The sequence below is a fragment of the Trachypithecus francoisi genome, unplaced genomic scaffold (assembly GCF_009764315.1).
Source record: "Trachypithecus francoisi isolate TF-2019V2 unplaced genomic scaffold, Tfra_2.0 Lachesis_group8, whole genome shotgun sequence".
In the NCBI taxonomy this organism is placed as follows: domain Eukaryota; kingdom Metazoa; phylum Chordata; class Mammalia; order Primates; family Cercopithecidae; genus Trachypithecus; species Trachypithecus francoisi.
The window spans coordinates 93,220,423-93,244,253 of record NW_022681473.1 but is presented as its reverse complement, the minus strand read 5'-3'; the positions used below and the strand labels follow the sequence as shown (position 1 = coordinate 93,244,253).

The 23,831-nt window shown below is 34.9% G+C and overlaps 1 protein-coding gene across 4 annotated transcripts in view; it reads left to right on the top strand.

Moving 5' to 3' along the window:
* DCUN1D5 (defective in cullin neddylation 1 domain containing 5) overlaps positions 1–22,785 on the top strand; it is a 30,301-nt gene extending 7,516 nt beyond the window's left edge. For 2 of the 4 annotated variants that reach the window (XM_033204427.1, XM_033204425.1), the window contains exons 3-7: positions 1,047–1,117; positions 18,272–18,380; positions 18,466–18,570; positions 20,465–20,567; positions 22,439–22,778. In XM_033204427.1, the coding sequence (XP_033060318.1) occupies positions 1,116–1,117; positions 18,272–18,380; positions 18,466–18,570; positions 20,465–20,567; positions 22,439–22,494 (375 nt within the window). In that variant the 5' untranslated portion in view covers positions 1,047–1,115 and the 3' untranslated portion in view covers positions 22,495–22,778. Of the gene's footprint in view, positions 1–1,046; positions 1,118–1,533; positions 1,626–18,271; positions 18,381–18,465; positions 18,571–20,464; positions 20,568–22,438 lie in introns of all 4 variants that reach the window. The other 2 variants (XM_033204423.1, XM_033204424.1) reach the window with 2 other exon arrangements.
* Positions 22,786–23,831: the final 1,046 nt, after the last annotated feature.

The window sequence follows — 23,831 nt, the reverse complement described above, 5'->3', positions numbered from 1 at the left end:
TTGACTTTATGTTGTGCTAGTAACCTAAAGATGGTGCTATCAAATCTACCTGAGCAGCCTTGGTCTAGTCCATGGTTTATAAAGCTGGAGGATTTTCATCCTTTAAAAAGGAAAATAGAGGCTTCTCTTGACTATTAAGAATAATATCTCAAGATTATATTTTCAAAATCCCATAGCAGTAAACACATTTCTCATATTATTACAAAATTTGTTTTAGTCTTATCCAGTCATAAAAGAGACTAGTGATGATGTAATTACTATATTTTGGGAATCTGATAACATTTTGAAAAAATGATAATAGATGTATTGATTTATTAGTGTTGCTAAGGGTGTAAAATAAGGAACAAGTTAAATACCAGTAATTAATTTTTGGACAAATGATAGACATTGGCTAATTGAAAGATTAAACTTTTGTTTCTACATTAAGGTGATAATTAATTCTTGCTGTCTGTTTTAGAACCAAGATGATAAGGAAAATAGCTCTTTCTGGAAATGGAGTGTAGTAATTTCCATAATTCATTATTTCCAAAATACGTTTGTCTTTTTCAATAATTAAATTATATTGGAGTCTATTTCAAAAGGGTAATAAATGGCCTATTTTATAAGTAAACATTAAACCCTTCTGATTGCTGTATTGAACTTTGTGTTGGTTCTGATATTCCAATAGATTAAGAAGCTCCACCTGCCTTATGTTTTTTCATATTCATACATTGTCAAAAATTTTATTCAGAGTAAGCGCTCAGTAAATTTTTTTTTTTAAATGGATCGGTTTGAGTTTTTGTACTAACTCATGATTGATACTAACGGAGTATTTCTTTGCTGCTTTTTAAATTTTCTTAATTTCATATTGTAATGTGTTCAAAGATTACTTCACAAATTTTAAATTTTAAATCCTGTAGCAAATATTTATATTTATCAAAGCTATGCCAAAATTCAGATTTAATTATTTGCAAAATATTGTGTGTTCATGGGTACTTTTAGCATGATGGTTTATGTTTTATGTTGATATTATAACAAAATAATGTAAATTATTTTTGTCTTTGAAGGTCCTGATGAAGTTGTAGGGCCAGAAGGAATGGAAAAATTCTGTGAAGACATTGGTGTTGAACCTGAAAATGTATGTTTTATTTCTAAGTAGAATGGAATATAAGTGGGGTATAGCATATTCATAAATTTATAAAAATTGAGACACTTTAATTTTGTATGAAGATTTTATTTCTTCATGTTTAATATTGTAAATTTGCATTTAGGGCATTTTTAATCAGTTTAAGTTGGGCAAATGTGTTCTTTCTTGATACAAATGTTATATGTAATAGAATAAGAGATTCTACCTTCAGAAACTGTTAGAACTTTTTACTTTTAAGAAATTGGCACATCTCAATTTCTTTATATATAGTTAATAATTCCAGAGGTTATACTCTTTAATAGTTGAAGGATGGAAGTAGTTGTGTAAAAATGCTCTCCATGATAAATATAGACATGATTATCTCTATGCTGACTTTTCCCCTATCCTTTATGTTCTGTTCTTTCCAGATTATTATGTTAGTTTTAGCGTGGAAATTGGAGGCTGAAAGCATGGGATTTTTTACCAAGGAAGAATGGTTAAAGGGAATGACTTCATTACAGTAAGAAATTTTTTTAAAAAACAAATTTGATGGCCTATTTGAAGATCTTAATTGATATTTTGTGCTTCATAATTTTCAGGAGTAAGGTCTCACCTTAAATCAAATCTGTTTGATCTATAACAATTAGTTTGGGGATTGAAAAAATTAAATTGTGGTCTTGACAAATGAATAGGTACCCCATGTTTTATATTCTCTAAGAAAGAACCTTAGTACAGTCCTATAAAAATTGCTTGATTCTCTTCGTGAGTCACTTAAAAGTTCATGATCAAAGACCTACTTATTTACAGGTTGTTTAAGTGTAAGGTTTTCCCTCTCTGAATACAGAATTCTACTATCTAAGTATGTTTATTGGGCAGCTCTAAGCTCTAGGGCCTCCTCTCCCTTCTTCGTTTTTATATTTGACTTTAAAAATTTGAAGGTAGAGTTACATAACAGTTTTATGCCTTCTTTATTGCCAAGTGAATTTCATAAAGGACAAAAGTACAAATGTCGTAACTGCTCCCATGCACTCTTTACCCATTTTATAGTCCTACACTTTCAGTTTAGGATCCTGCCTTTCAACATTTTCATAAGTTGCAGAATTGCACCTTGTAAAAATAATTTGGTTTTGGCTTTTCTGAATGAAGTGTGCTTAATTTCAGAATCAGTTAGTAATTTTGTGTTAATTGTGTAGTATCATGTTTGTAGTGTTTCTGCAGAGTATTAGTTATCAATATTCTAAAATAGAGGAAGCATTAATTTATAACATTTTTGAGGCAAAAACTGGGGCTTAATTAGTTGTGTGGTTTCCTATTGTGATTATGCTTTCATTAACACATGTAATTATTTTTTGCCTGGCCTTAGATTTTTTTTTTAAAGTATTTGTTTATGAGGCACTAAAATTTTTAAATTTGAATTTTCAGTGCCTAATGGTTTATAATTCTCTTTTTTAACTGACATTAACATGTTGACACGTAGATACTTTATATATTTATTATTGGGTAAAAGCCTTTGCTTATGTGAACCGAATCATAATTTCTTGAATGGAATATAAAATCAACCCTCCCACTTCCATTTTTTTAATAGTCTGAGACCCAGAGAGGTTAAGAAAATATTAGTCTCAGTTCCTTAGTAGTAGTGCTTAGTTAGAACCTAGAATTCAAATTTTCTGATTACCTATCTATAATCCTGTATTCCTATTATATTGTTACTTTCTATATAAATCAGCATTCCTTATAAAATAGAGGACCATTATTTTTAAATTATAGCATTTGCTACCAAGGCTGAATTCTTCCATACATTTAGGTGTCATAATATGCCCGGTTAAATACATTGATTCTGAAATTCTTTGGATTATTTCTCACCATTTAATTAGCTTTTTAGAGAAAGATTAAATAAAATATACAAAGCAATATGAAAAGAATATAGGCTTTGTACAACTCAGTGTGTTTTATTAAAATGTGTGTTGTAATATGGCTTATTATAAGACTTTTTTTGTCATTATAAGTGCATTTTGGACTACTCATCCTCCTCCTCCTCTTTGGATACTGCTCTTTGAAGTATCTCAGCTAACAGGTGGCTGTATATTTTTAAACCTAAAATTTTGTTACTTATGTTTTTGCATAAGCTGATGCAACATAAAAAGTCTTTTTATGACAAAAATGTGTAAGCACAAAGCATTTCTAATATATACTCCTGAATAATTAACATATGGTTTTGGGTACAAGAACAGAAACTGAGTAGCCCATGAGCAAGTTTTTTTTTTGAGATGGAGTCTCGCTCTGTCACCAGGCTGGAGTACAGTGGCGTGATCTCGGCTCACTGTAGCCTCCGCTTCCTGGGTTCAAGCGATTCTCCTGCCTCATCTTCCCGAGTAGCTGGGACTACAGGCATGTGCCACCTCGTGTGGCTCAGTTTTTGTATTCTAAGTAGAGACAGGGTTTCACTGTATTAGCCAAGATGGTCTCAATCTCCTGACCTTGTGATCTACCTGCCTCGGCCTCCCAAAATCCTGGGATTATAGGTGTGAGCCACCGTGCCCAGCCAAGCATGGTTTTTATTAGCACACCTTTCCTGTAGGAAGGTCACAGGGTATACAAAATAAAAGAATTATTCAGCACTTAAACTTGTCCCAGAAGTTTCTCTTTCACTCATTTATTATTCCTTGCCCATTTGCCTGGAATAATATACTGTAGAGCCTTGAAGCTACTGAGGAATACTTGAAGTGAGCATTCTTGACCTGGAAAATCGTTGGTTTTTTCCCTCATGATCTGCGTTACCATGTGAAATACAAAGTGTTCTTCCTCAACTGGCCAAGTCTTATTACTCTTTGAATTTTCTTATAAAAAACTTGCTATGAATAAAACAGTTTGAAATTTAAACAAAGGAAGACAAAAAATCTCTATCTCTTTAGAAATTATTCATTGCTTAGTATACTTGATGTTCTATATAATAAACATAATCTTAAAATATAAAACTTTAGTATCAGTTCCCTTGATATTTTTCATACTTTTATAATTTCACCTGGGCATCTAATGATCTCTTTTTTTTTTTTTTTTTGAGACGGAGTCTTGCTGTGTCGCCCAGGCTGGAGTGCAGTGGCCGGATCTCAGCTCACTGCAAGCTCCGCCTCCCAGGTTCACGCCATTCTCCTGCCTCAGCCTCCCGAGTAGCTGGGACTACAGGCGTCCGCCATCTCACCCGGCTAGTTTTTTTGTATTTTTTTAGTAGAGACGGGGTTTCACTGTGTTAGCCAGGATGGTCTTGATCTCCTGACCTCGTGATCTGCCCGTCTCGGCCTCCCAAAGTGCTGGGATTACAGGCTTGAGCCACCGCGCCTGTCCCCTAATGATCTCTTAAATCATCTTAAGATAGTCATGAATTGTTTCAATTAATTAATTTTAACCCATAAAACTCTTTATAACTATGTTGGTCTGTTAAAAAATAGTCTGGTAGTTTAAAACGTACACTGTGTTAAAGGATAGTAGACTATAACAGTCATGATTAGTTATCTATATTGTGTAATGCTTTATAGTTTGCAGACTACTTTGTTAACATTCGTTCGTTTTCTATTCATATAGGCTTTCTATAACTGAATTGGCTTTCCTTTTGGGTGAAAGAATTTGTGGGTATATGAACTTGGATTTAACTGGCCTAGACTAGCCATTTTGTAAGTTTCAAGGGATGAAATTGCCATATGCTTTTCACATCCATTCTTCCATGTAGTTTTCATCTTTAATAATGGCCAAATTTCCTTGCAAATCTAAGGTGTTTTTTTTTTGTTTTGTTTTGTTTTTTTGAGACAGGGTCTGGCTCTGTTACCCAGACTGGAGAGCAGTGGCACAATCACGGCTCACTGCAGCCTAATCTCCTGGGCTCAAGTAATCCTCCCACTTCAGTCTCCCAAGTAATTGGGACCACAGGCACATTCCACTACACCTGGCTAATTTTTTTTTTTTTTTTTTTTTTTTTTTAAAGACAAGGTCTCGCTATGTTGCCCAGACTGGTCTCAAACTCCTGGGCTCAAGTGATCCTCCAGCCTTGGCCTCCCAAAGTGTTGCAATTGCAGGCATATGCCACTGTACCCAGTATTAATTTTAATTTAATTTTGTAGGTATTTATATTAGAAACCTATATTATTTAAGGCACAGTATCACTTACAGGTGATCACAGCGAGACATAAGATGCAGCTTTTGTCCTTTAGTTATATTCTACCAGGTCAGGGAAAACATTACAATACTATAACCCAGCCAACGTTTTTGGCACCAGGGACCAGTTTCGTGGAAGACAGTTTTTCCACGGATGGGACGGGGGCGAAGGGAGGATGGCTTCAGGATGAAACTGTTCCACCTCAGATTATCAGGCATTAAATTCTCATAAGGCACATGCAACCTAGATTCCTTGTGTGCACAGTTCACATTAGGGTTCACACTCCTATGAGAATCTAATGCTGCTGCTGTTCTGACAGGAGGTGGATATGCTTGCTCGCCCACCTGCCGCTCGCCTCCTGCTGTGCAGCCTGGTTCCTAACAGGCCACAGACTGGTACTTATGCTCAGCCCAGAGATTGGGCACTTCGCTGTAACCATAAACCAAGGAGAATGTGACAAGTGCTAGAGTGGAAATACAAGATACTATGAAAGCACAGATGAGTAAGGTTAATTTCACCTGAGTAGGTAGGTAAATCTTTGTAGGTGTGACCTATGAACTAGAACATGAAGAATGATTAGGATTTTGTTCGTTGAGGATACAGGAAAATGTTTCAGAAGAGGGAAATTGTGAGCAGAACTTTGAGGAAGGAAAGCATATGTTTGAAGGAGGTAATTTGATTTCTTAGAATTGTAAAGTACATAAAAAATTGCCACGATAGGTTTTGAATTCTAATATTTTGAGTGATGGCTTCACTGTGGAGTGCTTTAGCTAATATGTTGAAAGAGTTTAAATCTGTATTACAGATATTGGGAAACCTTCAGAGATTTTAAAGCACAGGAATTATAAAAGATTTGGGGGACCATTTTCAATGAGCAATTGTTTTTAATATTTTAAAGTCATAGTCTCTTGAGAGTCTTATGAGTACTATGGACCTGTTCCCATTAAGAGGCACGTGTACTGCTAGACACAAAAATTTGATATGCTCTCAGGAGGTTATGGAATTTCTCTTCCTTCATCTATAGATACGAGGTTCCAAGGATACTTGGCGAGTTTTCGTTCTGGCATAGTGTACCAGAGTGGAGGTCTTTTCTCATATCTGCTAGCCGAAAGTCTGATGTTGGAGCAGGGGTGAAATACTATGCCAGTGGAGAAAACTGAACACAGACCTTTGAACAGGACTGTACTTGATTATGATAATGAAAAAAAGACAAGACAAGAGCATCTGAAAACAGTGGTAGTAATTAAGCTGCCTGCCAGTAGGCTGCAGTTTGTAAATCTAGTCTCTGTATTGAGCCCCGGACTTTTAAGTTTAAAGGGAATGGTGTGGCTTGACCATCTGAGAGAGAGGGGAATAGGGAACATTTATACGATTTTTTTTTTGGTGGGGGTGGAAGAGGGGAGTAAATGAAATGCCATCATGTGTGTGGTGTGACTGTCATTCATTTAGCATTTGGGGCCCAACTACTAATTGCCATTAGCATCCTTCCCCTCTGTTCTCTCTTACAGGTCATTGTGACAATTTCAAAATGCCCCTCTGCACATTTTCAAATACCTGTAGAAGTAGATGGTATTGTTCTGGTTGAGAGAGCTTATTTAGAGGAAGTTCTAAATCCAGAACTTTGTGACACAGTTCTTCATGTTACACATCAGTGTGTCACAGCAGTCACTGTGACTTATGGATTAGGGACTTACGGATTAGGAAGAGAGCCTCACTTACATCTAATACATACATGAGACTTTCTTCTCACTTTAAAGGTCTTTAATGAAACACAAGTTCAAAAGCCTCCCTTTGTAATCAGATGCTTTGCAATACCAGGAAATTAATTTCCGAGTCCGAATGTTGAAATTAAAACCCATTTCTTCTCTTTCTAACCACAGTGGCCTTGGAGAATGGTGTATCATATTGTGCCAGTGTTCCCTAAACTCTGTGTGGTTTTATTTGGTTGTTATTCGGAAAACTATCTCTTGCTTTCGATAGTACGCTAGTTAAGTATGCATTTCTTTTTATTTCAGAGGAAATATACTTTTTTCTAAACTTCGCAATTTCTGAGGTATTGATGTTAGTATTTTGAAGCTAGATTCAATATAAAAATTGTATAGCTGTTAGTAACTGCTTCGGTGTGTGGTTTTGCCAGATGTGTTCACAGTCTTTATGATACTGAAAATAAATATGGAGGTTTCTACTCTTACTCTTTTTTTTTTTTTTTTTTTTTTTTTTGAGGTGGAGTCTTGCTCAGTCGCCCAGGCTGGAGTGCAGTGGCATGATCTCGGCTCACTGCAAGCTCCACCTCCCAGGTTCACACCATTTTCCTGCTTCAGCCTCCCTAGGCGCCTGGCACCACGCCCAGCTAATTTTTTTTGTATTTTTAGTAGAGACGGGGTTTCACCATGTTAGCCAGGATGGTCTTGATCTGCTGACCTCGTGATCCACCCGCCTCGGCCTCCCAAAGTGCTGGGATTACAGACGTGAGCCACAGCGCCCGGCCTATTCATTTTTTACTCTTTAAAAAAGTCTGTCGGATTCTTTCTCTGCTCAAGATTTACAATAGACCATTAGGAATGATATGACATAGTTTCTGCTAAGGTGTGTAGTCTAGGTAATTTTTAATCTATTTGCCTCAGAAGAAGTACATCAAGGACTGTGCTAAGCATTTAACACATGGATTCTCATTTAATCTTTATGGTTGTCCTATGAAATTATTATTGTTACCATTTTAAAAATCAGATAACTGAGGCTGAAAAAGGTTAAGTAACTTGCCATATAGTTGTCTTATTAAATTATTGTTGTCGTCATTTTAAAAACAAGGAAACAGGCTGAAAAAGGTTTAGTAACTTGCTGAAAGCTACATGGCCAGAAATGGAGAAGCTAGAATTTTAACCAATCTGTTTGACTTGAAAATTTGTTTCTCCCTTCTCTTTATTTTTAAGCTTATTGAAATTACATGAGATTGTAACTTTGTGAACCTGTGAAATATAAAATATTTGAAAAATACTATAATTTGTTGGATTCTTATCTCCTTAGTGACTTCTCAGTCACTATGTGCTTTGTGATTTTGTTTGATCTACCATTTACCACTAAGTTTCTCCCAGATAGGAATTTTGAAACATGATATAATTAAATAAATAAATCACCTACCCTGTGGTTTATTTTTGGTAGTCACACTTTTATCTAACAAATATTTTTGGAGTGCTATATGTCAGGCTATGCTATGACAGTGATTTTTAAAATCTGGTGGTAAGGAAAGAAAGAACTTTGAATGTCAGGAGACATCTTTTATCTTCTTTGCCCTCTTAAGACTTAAGTCTAAAGTCTGTTAAGATTCTGCGTGAGATTTTGTATGAAAGATGTGACTCATACTACTTTTTAAAAAATACGTAAAACATTACTTTAGAAAAACCTTGAAGATATGGAAGATGAGGCCCTACTTAAGTCTTGGTGGGAAAGGGAGTACATGTAACTAGATACTTAGGTCTTGAAGACTTCATCTCCATATTTTCAAACATTATAGTGGCCTGTAATCTGAGAAATTTGTTTTGCATATCCCCATGGTAGAAGTCAGCTTTCATTAAAGCATTATTTTTCACATAATGAATAATTTTTGCACTAACAGAAACCACTTGGTGAAATAGTAGGTAATGGAATTTCTAATAAGTAAGAATGATTTTTTTCTTGTTTCCTCATCAAGCATATTCTGCATTCATTCATATATAAGGAATTCCGGTTAACTTATCCAAATTTTGATTTCCATTTCTGGCAATATGGCTCCTGAATGTGTGGAGAAACCATTTCTCATGTAAAACACTTAAATGCTGGATAACATATAAAAACATCTTGGCTGGGTGTGGTGGCTCACACCTGTAATCCCAGCATGTTGGGAGGCTGAGGCGGGCAGATCATGAGGTCAGGAGTTTGAAACCAGCCTTGCTGACATGGTGAAACCCTGTCTCTACTAAAAATACAAAAAAATTAGCTGGGCATGGTGGCATGCGCCTATTGTCCCCAGCTACTCGGGAGGCTGAGGCAGAAGAATCACTTGAACCTGGGAGGTGTAGGTTGCAGTGAGCCGAGAGCATGCCACTGCACTCCAGCCTGGGCGACAGAGTGAGACTCCGTCTCAAAACAAAAAAACTTTTTAAAAGTATACTTGGACTTGCCTATAAGGAAAATAATCAGAAGCCAGAAATGGTGAGTGATGGTGATTACATAGAGATCTATGGAGCTGACATTTACCCTGAAGAAACCTACCTATTCCTAGTCGCATAGGGTCTGGCTGTTGATGTGTCATCCATGTTGAGAACAGGGTATACATTTCAAGCAAGACCTTAACAGGATGGGAATCAGATCAAAAACATTGATGACAAACTTATGCAATAACTGGAGATTTGATGACCTGGGCTTGGTTTTACATACAATTAGAGGTAAAGGTCTTCTACCAGAGAGAATTCCTAGTCCTCTATCTTCTGTCTTGCAGATTTGGGGCTGGAATTCACTGTATGACCCATGCCAAAAATGTATTTTAGAATAAGACTCCCTGTTTGTAATGGAATGTAAATAAATTTGTAAAATTTCTAATGTAGAGAAATTTTCCACAAACCTCAATTTTTGCAGAAAAAAGTTCCATGATCACTAGTTTATAATCAGAAATCACTAAACATATTGAGAAATCAGTCTTAAAAAATGAACTTGAGAATCAGACCCTTTAAGATTAATGTATGAATTATCACAATTTCTACATAACTGTATAGTTACAGAAAAGAGAATGGTCTTAGATATCAGACTCCAAATAATTAAATTTCTGAAAGTGAAAAACAGTAGATTAAATACTTAGTGGCTGGGCACAGTGGCTCACACCTGTAATCCCAGCACTTGGGGAGGCCAAGACGGGTTAATCACGAGGTCAAGAGATTGAGATCATCCTGGCCAACATGGTGAAACCGTCTCTACTAAAAATAGAAAAATTGGTGGTAGTGCACACCCGTAGTCCTAGCTATTCGGGAGGCTAAGGCAGGAGAATCGCTTGAACCGGCGAGGTGGAGGTTGTCGTGAGCTGAGATCGCACCCCTGCACTCCAGCCTGGGGACAGAGCGAGACTCCGTCTCAAAACAAACAAAAACTCAGCAGATGAGATAAAAGATAGATGTAGTTGATATGTAAGGATGAGTGATCTGTAATATCTAAGGAAATTAGTGCAGAGAGGTAGAAGGGGATTGTGAAAGAGATGCTAGCAGACATGGAAGATAAATTTTTTTACCGTTGAATTTTCAGAGTTCGCTGATACTAGTCTTTTGTTGAATGTGTGTTTTGCAAACATTTTCTTACATTCTATAACTTCTTTCATTCCTGTAACAAGCTCTTTTGCAGAGCAAAAGTTTTTGATGATGTCCAGTTTATTAATTTTTCCTTTTATGGAGTGTACTTTTTTTTGAGAGTCTCATTGTGTTGCACAGGTTGGAATGCAGTGCTTTGATCTTGGCTCACTTCAGCCTTCACCTCCTGGGTTCAAGCGATCTTCCCACATCAGCCTCCCTAGTATCCACACATGTGCTATCATACCTGGCTAATTTTTCTATTTTTTAGTAGTGACAGCGTTTCACCATGTTGGCCAGACTGGTCTGGAACTCCTGACCTTAAGTGATCTGCCTGCCTGAGTCTCCAGAAATGTTGGGATTACAGACATGAGCCCCCGGCTCAGTTTTGATGTACTTTTGATTGTACTTTTGATGTCAAGTCTAAGAATTATTTGCCTAGCCTTATATCCTGAGAATTTTCTCATATATTTTTCTAGAAGGCTTGCATTATTAAATTTTACATTTAAGTCAGTGGTGCATTTTGAATTAATTTCTGTAAAAGGTATGTAAATGTTGTACATATTTGTGTACATTTATTTCTGGGTTTTCTTTTCCACTGATGTGTCTTAACCTTCTGCCAGTACCACACAGTCTGGATTACTGTGACTAAATAGTAAGTCTTGAAATCAGACAGACTGATGGCATTCTTTTTCAAAATTGTTTTAGGTATTCTAGTGTATTTGCTTTTCCATATAAATTTTAGAATAATCTTCTCTTTATAAAAATATCTTGCTGAGATTTTGGTTAAACAGCATATAAATTTGGGGAGAATTGACGTTTTTACTATTTTGAGTCTTTGAATACTCTAATATTCCTGATATTGGTAATTTTTGTCTTCTCTCTTTTTTTTTTGTCAGTCTTGCTTTGAATACTGGAAGATAGATAATGTCTCTTCATTTTTTTAAGTTTTGATTATTTTAATCAGTTTTGTGTAGTTTTCAGAATATAAGTCCTGTACATCTTTTGTTAGAATTACACCTAAGTATTTTATTTTTACTTCAACCTGTTGTAAATGGTATTTTACATTTTAGTGTCCACATGTTCATTACTAATATATAGAAATACAATTGATTTTTGTATGTTATCTTGCATCCTGTGACCTTGCTGAACTCACCTATTAATTCTAAGATGTTTTATGTATAGACCTTGGATTTTCTACATAGTCATGTCATCTGGAAATAGGGACAGTTTCTCTTTTCTGATCTATATATCTTTTCTTTTTTTTTTAATTATTATACTTTAAATTCTAGGGTACATGTGCACAACGTGCAGGTTTGTTACATATGTATACATGTGCCATGTTGGTGTGCTGCACTCGTTAACTTGTCATTTACATTAGGTATATCTCCTAACGCTATCCTTCCCCGCTCCCCGCACCCCACGACATGCCCTGGTGTGTGATGTTCCCCACTGTGTCCATTGTTCAATTCCCACCTATGAGTGAGAAAATGCAGTGTTTGGTTTTCTGTCCTTGTGATAGTTTGCTCAGAATAATGGCTTCTAGCTTCATCCATGTCCCTTCAAAGGACATGAACTCATCCTTTTTTGTGACTGCATAGTGTTCCATGGTATGTATGTGCCACTTTTCTTAATGCAGTCTATCATTGATGGACGTTTGTATATTTTGTGTGTATACAAAGACTTGGTTGGTTCCAAGTCTTTGCTATTGTGAATAGTGCCGCAGTAAACTTATGTGTGCATATGTCTTTTTAGCAGCATGATTTATAATCCTTTGGGTATATGCCCAGTAATGGGATTGCTGGATCAAATGGTATTTCTAGTTCTAGATCCTTGAGGGATCGCCACACTGTCTTCCACAATGGTTGAACTAGTTTACAGTCCCACTGACAGTGTAAAAGCATTCCTGTTTCTCGACATCCTCTCCTATCTCTTTTTTTTTTGACTTATTGCATGAGCTAGAACTTCTACCACTATGTCGATAAGAGTGGTAAGAATATGCATCTTTTCCTTGTTCCCCATCTTAGAGAGAAAACGTTGGCTTTCACTGTTATGTTACCTGTAAGTTACTTATTATGCTCTGCCAAGTTGAGGACACTCCCTTCTTTTTTTTTTTTTTTTTTTCTGAGAGTTTTATCATGAATGAATGTTAAATTTTTAAAGTGCTTTCTCTGTATTAAATGATAAAATTATGGGGCTTTTTTTGTGTTTGCCTGGTTTTGGTATCAAGGTAATACTGGCTTTATTAAATAAAGTTTTCTTTATCTTTTAATTTTTCTTTTTAACAATATTTTAAATTTTCTTAATCTTTTATGTTTTGAGAGAGATTATGTGGAATAAGTCTTTAAAGGTTTGGTAAAATTCTGTAGTGAAACCATCTGCTCCTGGAGTTTCTGTTTTGAAAATTTTAAAATGTTGAATTCAATTTCTTTAATAATAACAGGGCTACTCAGATTATCTACTGTATGTTGTATGTGTTGTGGTAGTTTCTGTTTTTCAGGGAACTTATTGGTCCATTTCATCCAAGTTTTCATGTAGAAAAATCTTTATATGAGTAAAATTTTTATATCTATATAAAAATCTGTATGAAATCTATATATAAAATATCTACATAGATACAGATTATAGATATATAGGTCTATACATATAAAATATCTATATATAGATTAGATATAGATTATATAAAATTGTATAGATATAGATTTTATCTGTATAAAAATCTTTTTATGTGTAGAAAAATTTATGTGTGTAGAGTTCTTCATTGTGATCCCTTCCTATCATACATTTTGTATGTTCAATGTGTATCCCTTACTATGCTTTTGATAGCTGTGGGTCTGTAATGATACCCCATTTCATTCCTGATATGGGTAATTTTTGTCTTCTCTCTTTTTTTGTCAGTCTCGTTAGAGAATTGTCAATTTTATTGATCTTTTTAATGTGCTTTGTTGCATTGATTTTTCTGTTTTCAATTTCAGCAATTTCTGCTCTTATTTACTTTGTCCTGCTTGCTTTATGTTTATTTTGCCTTTCTTTTTCTGAATTCTAGAGGTACAAGCTTAGATTGTTGATTAAGGCTTTTTCTTTTTTCTAATGTGTGTATTTAGCACTATAAATTTCCCTCTCAGTACTGCTTTATTTGTGTGTCAACATTTTGATATGTTGTATTTTCATTTAGTTTAATGTATTTTTTGTTTTCCCTTGAGACTTAACTTTCCCATGGATTATTTAGGTGTTTGCTGTTTAGTTTCCAAGTGTTTGGAGATTTTGCCTTTAACTTTCTGTTGTTGATTTCTGGTTTGATTCCATTGTTGTCAGAGAATACATTCTTTTTTATTTCAGTTATGTTTACTCTGTTGAGGGGTTTATATCTCCGGATTGGTCTATCTTGTTTGATGTTTTGTGGGCACTTGAAAATAATGTGTATTCTGTTGTGTTTGAATGGAGTAGTCTGCTAAGGTCAACTACATCCTGTTGGTTGATGATGTTGTTAAGTTCTATGTGTTTGTTGAATTCTATCTAGTGTTTCTATCAATTGCTGAAAAAAGGGTGGCGAAATATCCAACTATAATTATGAATTTATTTCTCTTTTCAGTGCTACTTCACATGTTTAGTGTGCTATGTCTTCCTGATGGAATGACCCTTTTGTTATAATATAATTTTCCCCTCTATTCTGATCGTTTTCTTTACTCCGAAGTTGCTCTAAGTCTATTTTAATATCATCTAATGTAGAAAGCCACTTCCTGCTTTCATTTAATATTTCTGTGAGATATTATTTTCCATTGTTTCACTTTCAATCTGCCTATACTATTTGAAGTCAAAGTTTCTTCTAGACAGCATATGTTTGGTTCATGCTTTTTTAAATCGATTATTGGTGTAGACTACTTACTGTCATGTAATTATGGATTAAGCCCTCTTAAGTCTACCTTGTATTTTACAGTTCAAAATTTTCCATTTGGTTCTTTTTTTATATCTTAATTTCTTTGTCCTTGGACTCTTTTTGCTGAGACTTTATATTTTTTCATTTTTCTGTTATGTTTTTAGTTACTTGTTGAAGCATTTGTATGATAGCTGCTTTAAAATGTGTCAGATAATTCTCAGCATCTCTGTCATTTTGGTATTTACGAGTATTGATTGCGTTTTTGCATTCCATTTGAGATCTTGGTTTGACAAGTGATTTTTTAACTTGAAACCTGGATATTTTGGATAGTATATTATAAAACTCTGCATCTCTGGATCATATTTAAATCTTCAGTTTTAGCTAGCTTACTCTAATGCTATTCTGGCAAGAGAAATAGAGCTGCTACCTTATTACTGCCAGGTACAGGTAGAAATTGAATTTTCTATTCTGCATCCATTGACATCTAAGGAAGGATATCCCTTGTGACTGCTGGGCAAGGATGAGAGTTCTGGGTTCCCACTACACTTTTACTGATGCTTTCTTGTCTGAAAGGGATAGGAGTGCCTTATTACCACTGGGTGATGGTGAAAGCCCTGACTCTTCACTAGGCCTCCTCTCTATCAACCTAGGGCAGAAGAGGATTGGCTGCTTGTTACTACCTGACGAGAGCAGAAGTTCATGTTACCTGTGTGGTTTCAGTTTCCACCAGCATTGTAGGAGTTGAGAGAGAGGCTTTATTATATCCTGGTAAGGGTGGACATTTTAGGTCTCCATTCAGTCTTTGCTGGCATTGGTGGGAGTTGGGCCATAGCTTTTTCAGTGGTTTTTAACTGGAGTAGGGTGTTTATTTTCTTAGAGTTTTCTGTTTTGTGAGGCTACTCCTTTCTTCGTCTTTTGGCTAGAGAAAAGGCAGGGTTTTGTTGGGGCCTTTTGTCTGCCCTCATTGTTGTTTCTGGTTACTAGCTTCTTCAGCTCCAAGTTTGGAATATATTAGGCAAAAAGAAACCCAGAGAACTCACCACCATGTAGTTCCTCAGGTTTCCACCTTTCAGGGTCTTGTGTTTATTTTCTACATAATGTTCAGGCATTTTAGTTGTACCTAGAAGAGAGTGAGTGTGAAAAGTTCATTGACTGCATCCCACTCAAGTTTAGTGCCTCTTTTATCTGCACCACTTTAGAATCAAACTCTTTGAAAGTATTCATCTATACTTATTTTCTCCAGTTCCACTCTTCATTCTCTCTTAAACCTATTCCAGTAAAATTTGTATCCCTATCACTCCTTCAAAACAATTCCTGTCAAGGTGTCATTTACAAGTAAATACTAAAAGCAGAAATATACATGTATATTTGAACTGTAAGATCTTTTTTTTTTTAATTTTTAGGTTTGGGGGTACATGTGAAAGTTTGTTACATAGGTAAAGTAGTATCACAGGGTTGATTGTGCAGATTATTTCATTACCAGGTATTAAGCCTATTACTCAACAGTTATCTTTTATGCTCCTCTCTCTTCTCCCACCCTCCACCTTCAAGTATACCCCAGTGTCTGCTGTTTCCTTCTTTGTGTTCATAAGTTCACATCATTTAGCTCCCACTTATAAGTGAGAACATGTGATACTTGGTTTGCAGCATTAGCTTGCTAAGGATAATAGCCTCTAGCACCATCCATGTTCCCTCAAAAGATGTGATCATGTTTTTGTTTTTGTTTTTTTAATGGCTGCATAGTATTCCACAGCGTACATGTATCATGGTGTATACGTATTTTCTTTGTCCAGTCCATCACTGATGAGTATTTAGGTTGATTCCATGTCTTTGCTGTTGTGAGTAGTACTGCAATGAACATTCATCTGCATATCTTTATGGTAGAATGATTTATATTCCTCTGGGTATATATCCAGTAATGGGATTTCTCGATCAAATGATAGTTCTACAAACAATACTTATCAAAACTTGTGGTTGCAGCTAAAGTTGTATTAAGAGGGAAATCTGTAGCCTTAAATACTATATTAAATGAATTAATTCTGGCAAGAAAAACAACAAAAAAGCGATGAAGATAATGTTAATGCAAATTAGAAAATGTTATAAATTTTAATCATATTAAAATAAACTTATATGTAAAATAATCTAGTTATCAGAAAAGTATGGGACCAAAACATTCAAAAAGAAATAGAAAATCTGAATGGCCCTATGACCATTACAAATGCCGGGCGTGGTGGCGGCGCCTGTAGTCCCAGCTACTCGGGAGGCTGAGGCAGGAGAATGGCGGGAACCTGGGAGGCGGAGCTTGCAGTGAGCCGAGGTCGTGCCACTGCACTCCAGCCTGGGCCACAGAGCCAGACTCCGTCTCAAAAAAAAAAAAAAAAAAATTGTTGGTTTATTAGTTAAAAGTCTTCCTTCCCTCAGTACTTACCTGAGTTTGGACAGATGATAGATAATTCCAGGGTTACATAAGCTTTTTCAAAAAACAGGGGGAAAAAGTAGCAATTCTCTTTTCATTTTCTGAGTCTTATGTACTACAATCTTGTTAACAAAACTAGCAGGGAGAGTAAGAATGAAATTTACAAGCTAGTCTCACTCTTAGGAAGATAGCAAAACAATCCCAAAATCTAGCAATGTATAAAACAGGTAACATGACCAAATTTGACTTATTCTGGAAATGCAAGGTTTAATTAATATTAGAAAATTGTCCAAAATATTTACACATTAATGAAATTATGTTACTACACATCATAGGCCTTTGCGTTATTGATTTAGTGTAGTCTTAGTTAAATCCGAGAATGCCAGGTGTCTGGAGAGCTTGTTGAATAACCAAAATTCAGTTTTGAGTGGAATACTGTGGACCACAGTAGATGGCACAATGAATTTGATTAAAGGGAGTCAGATGGTCTCTCCGAGGTGGCAAAATGTGAGTTAAGTCTTGATGAATACTATTTTTATCAGCATGTGTGAAATTTCAAGTAGAAGTAATGGGTGCTGAAGCATGGCTGTGGCGTTTGGGAATGGTAAGTGATGTAATTAGAGCATGGTGAGGTTATCAGGAAGCAGCGGGAGATGAAACTAGAGATGTGTGACACATTGTCAAAGGCCTAGACTGCCTTGCTTCTTGCTAAACAGTGGAATTTATCAACCCACTGAGAGAAAGCCAGTTACGATTTTTGAGCCTTCCATATATTTAGCTGCTTATATTTAATGTCTTGTCTTTAAAAATAACACGTATGATTTGTTATTTGCATGCTTTTGCATATATAACTTATTTGAAGTTAAGTGCTTCTACTGATTAACTTTTTGTTCACAAAAATATAGGGATCTGGATTTCTGACTGGACCACTTAATATAATGTATTACTTTCCGCTGTGTTATGTCCTAAACTTTTAAAACCACTCATGACTAACGTCTTTCACCAAACTGTTACCTAAGAACTTTCTAAAGAAGTATGTGACAAGGGCATGTTTCATTTCATTTGCTCTGCCATTTTTAGCTATATATGTGATAAAACATGTTTTAATACATCTCTTTTTAACTTTGATTTTATTGGAATTTTTGAATGAGTTGTTTGTTTGTTTTTAAGAAAAGTAATTGGAGTGAACTTTCTTTGATTCCCAGGTTTTCTTTTTTCCCCTTTTTTCTTTTTTTATTGCATTGGTAGATGCAAGGCAATAAATTTATTACTCTAAATTTGTGACTCAGAATTTTAAAACTAAATTAACTTCACAAATGCACTCACGTTTTTCTTAATGGATTCCTTCTTACCCCCAATGATACTTTTATTTGATTTTCTTGATTATGTAATTTGTTTGCTGTTTCTTTTATTTAAGGTGTGACTGCACAGAAAAGTTACAAAACAAATTTGACTTTTTGCGCTCACAGTTGAATGATATTTCATCATTTAAGAATATCTACAGATATGCCTTTGATTTTGCAAGGGTAGGTGCAGTTTTCTTGTTTTGTTATTTTAATCGCTTTTCATCTTGAGACTACACTTAGGAAAACTTTTTCACTTGTATTTTAGGATAAAGATCAGAGAAGCCTTGATATTGATACTGCTAAATCTATGTTAGCTCTTCTGCTTGGGAGGACATGGCCACTGTTTTCAGTATTTTACCAGTACCTGGAGGTATGTATTTTTTTTTGAATTTTAAAAATATTATTTTAAAACTTAATTGGAAAGTTATACTTTTAATTGAGGAACAAGTAGATTTTTAATAGTATGCTTTAAAAAAACTCCTTGAGTAGAGAAAAAATTCTAAAATACGTACATAACAGTTATTTTTAGATGTTCATGTTTATTAATATATTTTGTACCTAAGATACTTTCAATCCTGCCCCCCTCCCTGCCCCAATAAAAGAAACCTCCAAGAAATATACTGTAGCACAGACATTTGTCATGCCAAGTTAGTTTCTCGGGGTTTTCGTAAAAGAGAATTAATGCTAGCACGCAAATCTTAAGCTTCTAAATCTGATTTTCTTCTTTTGTTACACAGGGTCTTAAGCTGAAATGTACATAAGATAACCAATTTAGTACTACAACTTTCCTTTTCTACTTAGGCTCAATCTAAAGAAACAGAATAAAGCTATTCATATTTTATGTCCACAAATATGAGAATGACTATAATGGTATACTTAAATCTGCTGGTTACTAAAAAGATGTAAGTTGAAATGATGAAGTGTTCTTTTAGAAGGTTTATCATAGCACCTGCTATAGGCAGTGATTCTAAGAAGATGCTATTCTTTTTTTCCATTGCTTTCTTTGTCTAGTTTTTTTTTTTTTTTAATCTGTTTTGGTGTCTTTGTAATTTTAGGGTTATTGGTATAGTTCTCACCATATCTTGAATACAGATGCTTTTTCCTTTGGAAATACTTTCTCATAAAGCACATTGCTTATGGCAACTTCCCTTTTCCCAGAGTAGTAAAAGTTGTGATACAAAACAGTGATACCAGCCAGACGTGGTGGCTCAAACCTGTAATCCCAGCACTTGGGGAGGCCAAGGTGGGCAGCTCACTTGAGGCCAGGAGTTGGAGACCAGCCTGGCCAACATGGTGAAAACGCCATCTCTACTGAAAATACAAAGAAAATTAGCTAGATGTGGTGGTGTGCACCTGTAGTCCTGGCTACTTGGGAGGTTGAGGCATGAGAATTGCTTGAACCAGGGAGGTGGAGGTTGCAGTGAGCCGAGATTGCACCACTGTACTCCAGCCTGGGTGACAGAGCGAGACTCTGTCTCAGAAAAAAAAAAAAAAAAAGAGAGTGAGAGAATGATATGAAAAGGTCTTACATGAATGAGTTTTATGCATGATTCAATCTTTAAGTCCTATAAATTATTTTTGATGGATGGTTATCTATTTTCTTTCTATAGTAATTTTGGGCAAAAATAAATTTAACTGAATGTAAAAATATTCAGCTCTGTGGGGAGCTGAGAAGAACTAAATATTTTCAGACACTTGTTGTGCAGGTTGTTTGGCATACATTTTTTAAAATCTTTATAACATCATTTTGAATTAAATTCTATCCCCATTTAACAAATGAGGAAGTGGTTTCTATTCTTAAGTAACTTTCCCAAAATCACTCAATTAAGTGGGAAGGATGGGATTTAAATCAAAGCCTATACTCTTTCAGTTGTCTCCAAAGATGCCAAACTCAAAATGTGGCTAACCAGTAAATCTTAAGCAAAGAAATGATTTACTAGGAAGCAGCACAAGATAACATACTGCATGTAGGAAATGTTATATATCTTGATCTCACTGGTGGTAATACAAGTATATACATACGTACAAGTTAGTTTTATCCTTACTGTTAGTACTCAGTGCTCTTATTATTCCTCAAAAATGAAGAAAAAAGTAAAAAATAGATGATGTTAATATGTAAATGCCCATGAGGAATCTCTTAAAACGCAAATAATTAAAAGAATAATAAATGTTTAAGGAAAAACCAAATGACAAAAAAAGTTATAACTTAGTTTACTAAATTGAGTAAATGTTGTTTGCTTAAATATTTAAATCATTTTTTGCAGCAATCGAAGTATCGTGTTATGAACAAAGATCAATGGTACAATGTATTAGAATTCAGCAGAACAGTCCATGCTGATCTTAGTAACTATGATGAAGATGGTGCTTGTAAGTATAACATAACATGTTCCTTTGAAAATAAAATTTCCAAAAATATTAAATGAGAGTATGCATTTATGTAGTATTAGCATAGAGGTTTTAAATTTTGTGATAGTAACTTATTATTTAATCGTGTGGGGGATGTGGGAGAAGTAGAGTGAGAGCTTAGATTCAGCAGTATTATATAAAATCTATGCTGGTAAGTGAAATGTGTTCAGTTCCTCAGTAACCAAACATTTTAGCTAAATTTAAATTATAATTTTTGCATCCGGAAGCTAAAATTCAGCTTTGTTTCTGTCTTTCCTGGCATTTGCCTATGGAAGAAAAGTACAGTCATGATTTTTAAAATATAAAAGCAAAACAATCAGCCACAATAGAAAAAGCTTTAAAGAGTTGTTGTAATATTATGCTACCCATTAACAATATGGCAAATAATGTCAGTATAACTTCTCTCTGAAAACTGTAAATTGATTGTGAGTAAACTGATAGTGAAATAGTTATAATTTTTTAATCCCTCAAGTTAAAGTATCTGTCCATACTCCTCCATGGAAAGGCTAGAATGCCATAAAACCGGATTTTGAAATAATGATAAATTAATTAGATAAACCAAGTTAATTCTGTAGAATATAAATTATTTTCAGTTCCCACCACCATTTTGGTTGGTTGCATGTGTTTTCAGTGTTCAGAAGGGTTACAAGGAAAGGTACATTCCTATAAACTTAAACTGAAATTTACACTTTTTTTCTGTGACACTGAAAAAATAAAATAACAGAAGAAGGGATAACTTTATTTCTTCCCACATATATTTTGTCCTCTCTCTACAAGATGGTATAAAATTTAGTATTATTTTAAAGAAATAATACCTAGCAGCAGTAACCTGGCAGCCCAAAGGCTGTATGTGGCCTGTAGATGTGTATATTTATGTATTTTGTATCAACATTTAAAACTAGGAGATTTTGTATTAAAATACAACTTTTAGATTTGTTTGAAAAATTTAAAAAGTTTGACAAAACTGTACCTTTATAGTACTCCTTTATAGGAGTCAGAGGCTAGAGCCAGGTAATTAACTGTGTTGGACTTGCTTTTCAGTTTGACAGTTCATGGTATGCCAACACCTAGGCTGGGCTGTTTTTCAGTTGCCATTTATTATCATACTTGCTCTGCTGTTTTTCTTACAGTAGAGAAATATGTCTGTCAAAAACAATGGAAAAAGACCACCAGAGGAGTATGTGTTTTAAGAAGAATAGAGCAAGCGTATTTCTTTGTGGCAGTGATTTTTCCTACATTTAAACAAAATAAACACTGAGCTCATTTAAACTGCCTACCTGGCTCTGTCAGCAAATGAGTTTGGACCTCTCCTGCATTATAAGAATATCTTTTTTAGAATAGTACTTAGCTCATTAGTCAGATATTCATTAGGCACTTGCTTTGTGTTCAGCTTTGTACTACATCTTGTTATTGGAATAAAGTAAGTCTCTATTATGGTTGATCCCTCTTAACAAGCTTATACACTTTGGGGAGGCAACATAGAAATATTACCTTCAACACTTTTCAGATTGTTTCATAATTACATGCCAGAATGCTATGGACACTTAGAAAAAGGGAGAGATTTGTATTGAGTCAGTTATTGGAGGGTTCATGAAACACCTTGAGAAGGAAGTTGCTGTAGATACCGTTGTTCCTTGTGTATTTAAGGGCAAAAAAGAAAAGGCTAATAAGGAAGCACCATTAAATGGAATAAAGTGACTAGAAGTAGAATACCCAAAGAAGGGAAGGGTCAGTCCTCTGTCATTGCAGAGCTTGTGGGGAGTTTGTTTTATAATTGGACAGATGAGTTCACTGAATTCTGACAAAAATAAAAATTGTTTCTTTTTTTCTAGGGCCTGTTCTTCTTGATGAATTTGTTGAGTGGCAAAAAGTCCGTCAAACATCATAGCAAGAACTATTGTGAAGAAAATGCAAACCTTTTGATTCCCACGTGTATACAAGCTAATGTGATGAGGGGGAAAAAAAATCCAACGGGTGCATTTTCATTCATGTGAAAGACTTCTCATAGTACTTTTTTTTCCTTTTTTTAAAGGAGGTTTTTCTTGTTACATGTGATGGGCATTGAGCCACACCTCTTCTTAGACTGAATATTGAAGTTTTTGTTTTGAGTTATGTTTATAACATTTATTTCAGAACAATAAAGATTCAGATTTGTGACAAAGGCCTTAAAGTGAAGATGTCCCTTGAGTGTCAGAGTGGTATTTATTTTTGTAAATTTGAATTTTTGGATTTTTGAGGTTCCCATTCACCGTGAATTTATATAATTTTCAAGATTTTAAACAGTCTTAATATTTGGCAACGTAGTCTGCTGATGGTATGGCTCATTATAGTCATCTCTGCACAGTTTGGAAGACTGTTGGCCTTGACTTCTGGGATAATGATTTGCTGATGCAGCTAATAAACATTTCTAGGTATTGGAAAAATGCTCCTACTTTTAGCTCTGGGTTTCTATAAAAGCTGCCAAGGTCTTATGCAGATGTCTTATCTCAGAGAGTTTAGAATTGGAAATATCATGTCCGGTTTTGTTTTCTAAAAAACTTGTATTATTAAGTTGTATCATCATTGTTATTGTTGATAGTGGCATATTTATGATATTTTTAACTGTCATTATATAGGGAATTTTGTTTAAAGCACTTTTTTTTTTTTTTTTTTGCCTTAAGAGGACATTAGCTCTAATATGGATTTGGTTAAGATACACATAGGAAAAGAAGACAATAGAATAAGGAATCATGAGAGAACTCTGGGTGTAATTGTGCACAACTCAGTAGAGCCGTTTACATTGGTAGTATTGCAGTATTGCTAATTATCACAATTTTCTGCCTGTTGGTAATAAAGTGACTTGAGGAAAGGGAAGCCTTTCCTAATCCATATAAAAGGCACTTTTGTACTAGCAGCAGGCCTGTTTGTGCATTCCTTTTCAAACTATCCAGTATCCCAGTGATAGGAAAACTTTGTTCATGTTCATAGACCAGTCACAACTTCAGTAACGTTTCTAGTGTCATTGTATGAGTAGAGAGAAGTAAGGAGATTCTTTTTCCATAATAAGGGAGTGTTTCTGTTAGGATTTAAGGTAAAGATTGATTTTTCAGTGGTGAATTTGTTTAAAGAATGATTTCTCCATATTGATTACCTAAGGGGGAATGACATTTTAAAGTGTTTTGTTTGCTTTTTAGTTAATGAGCTGGGAAAAAAATGATTGCCAATGTTTTACTTGCCTTCTTAATA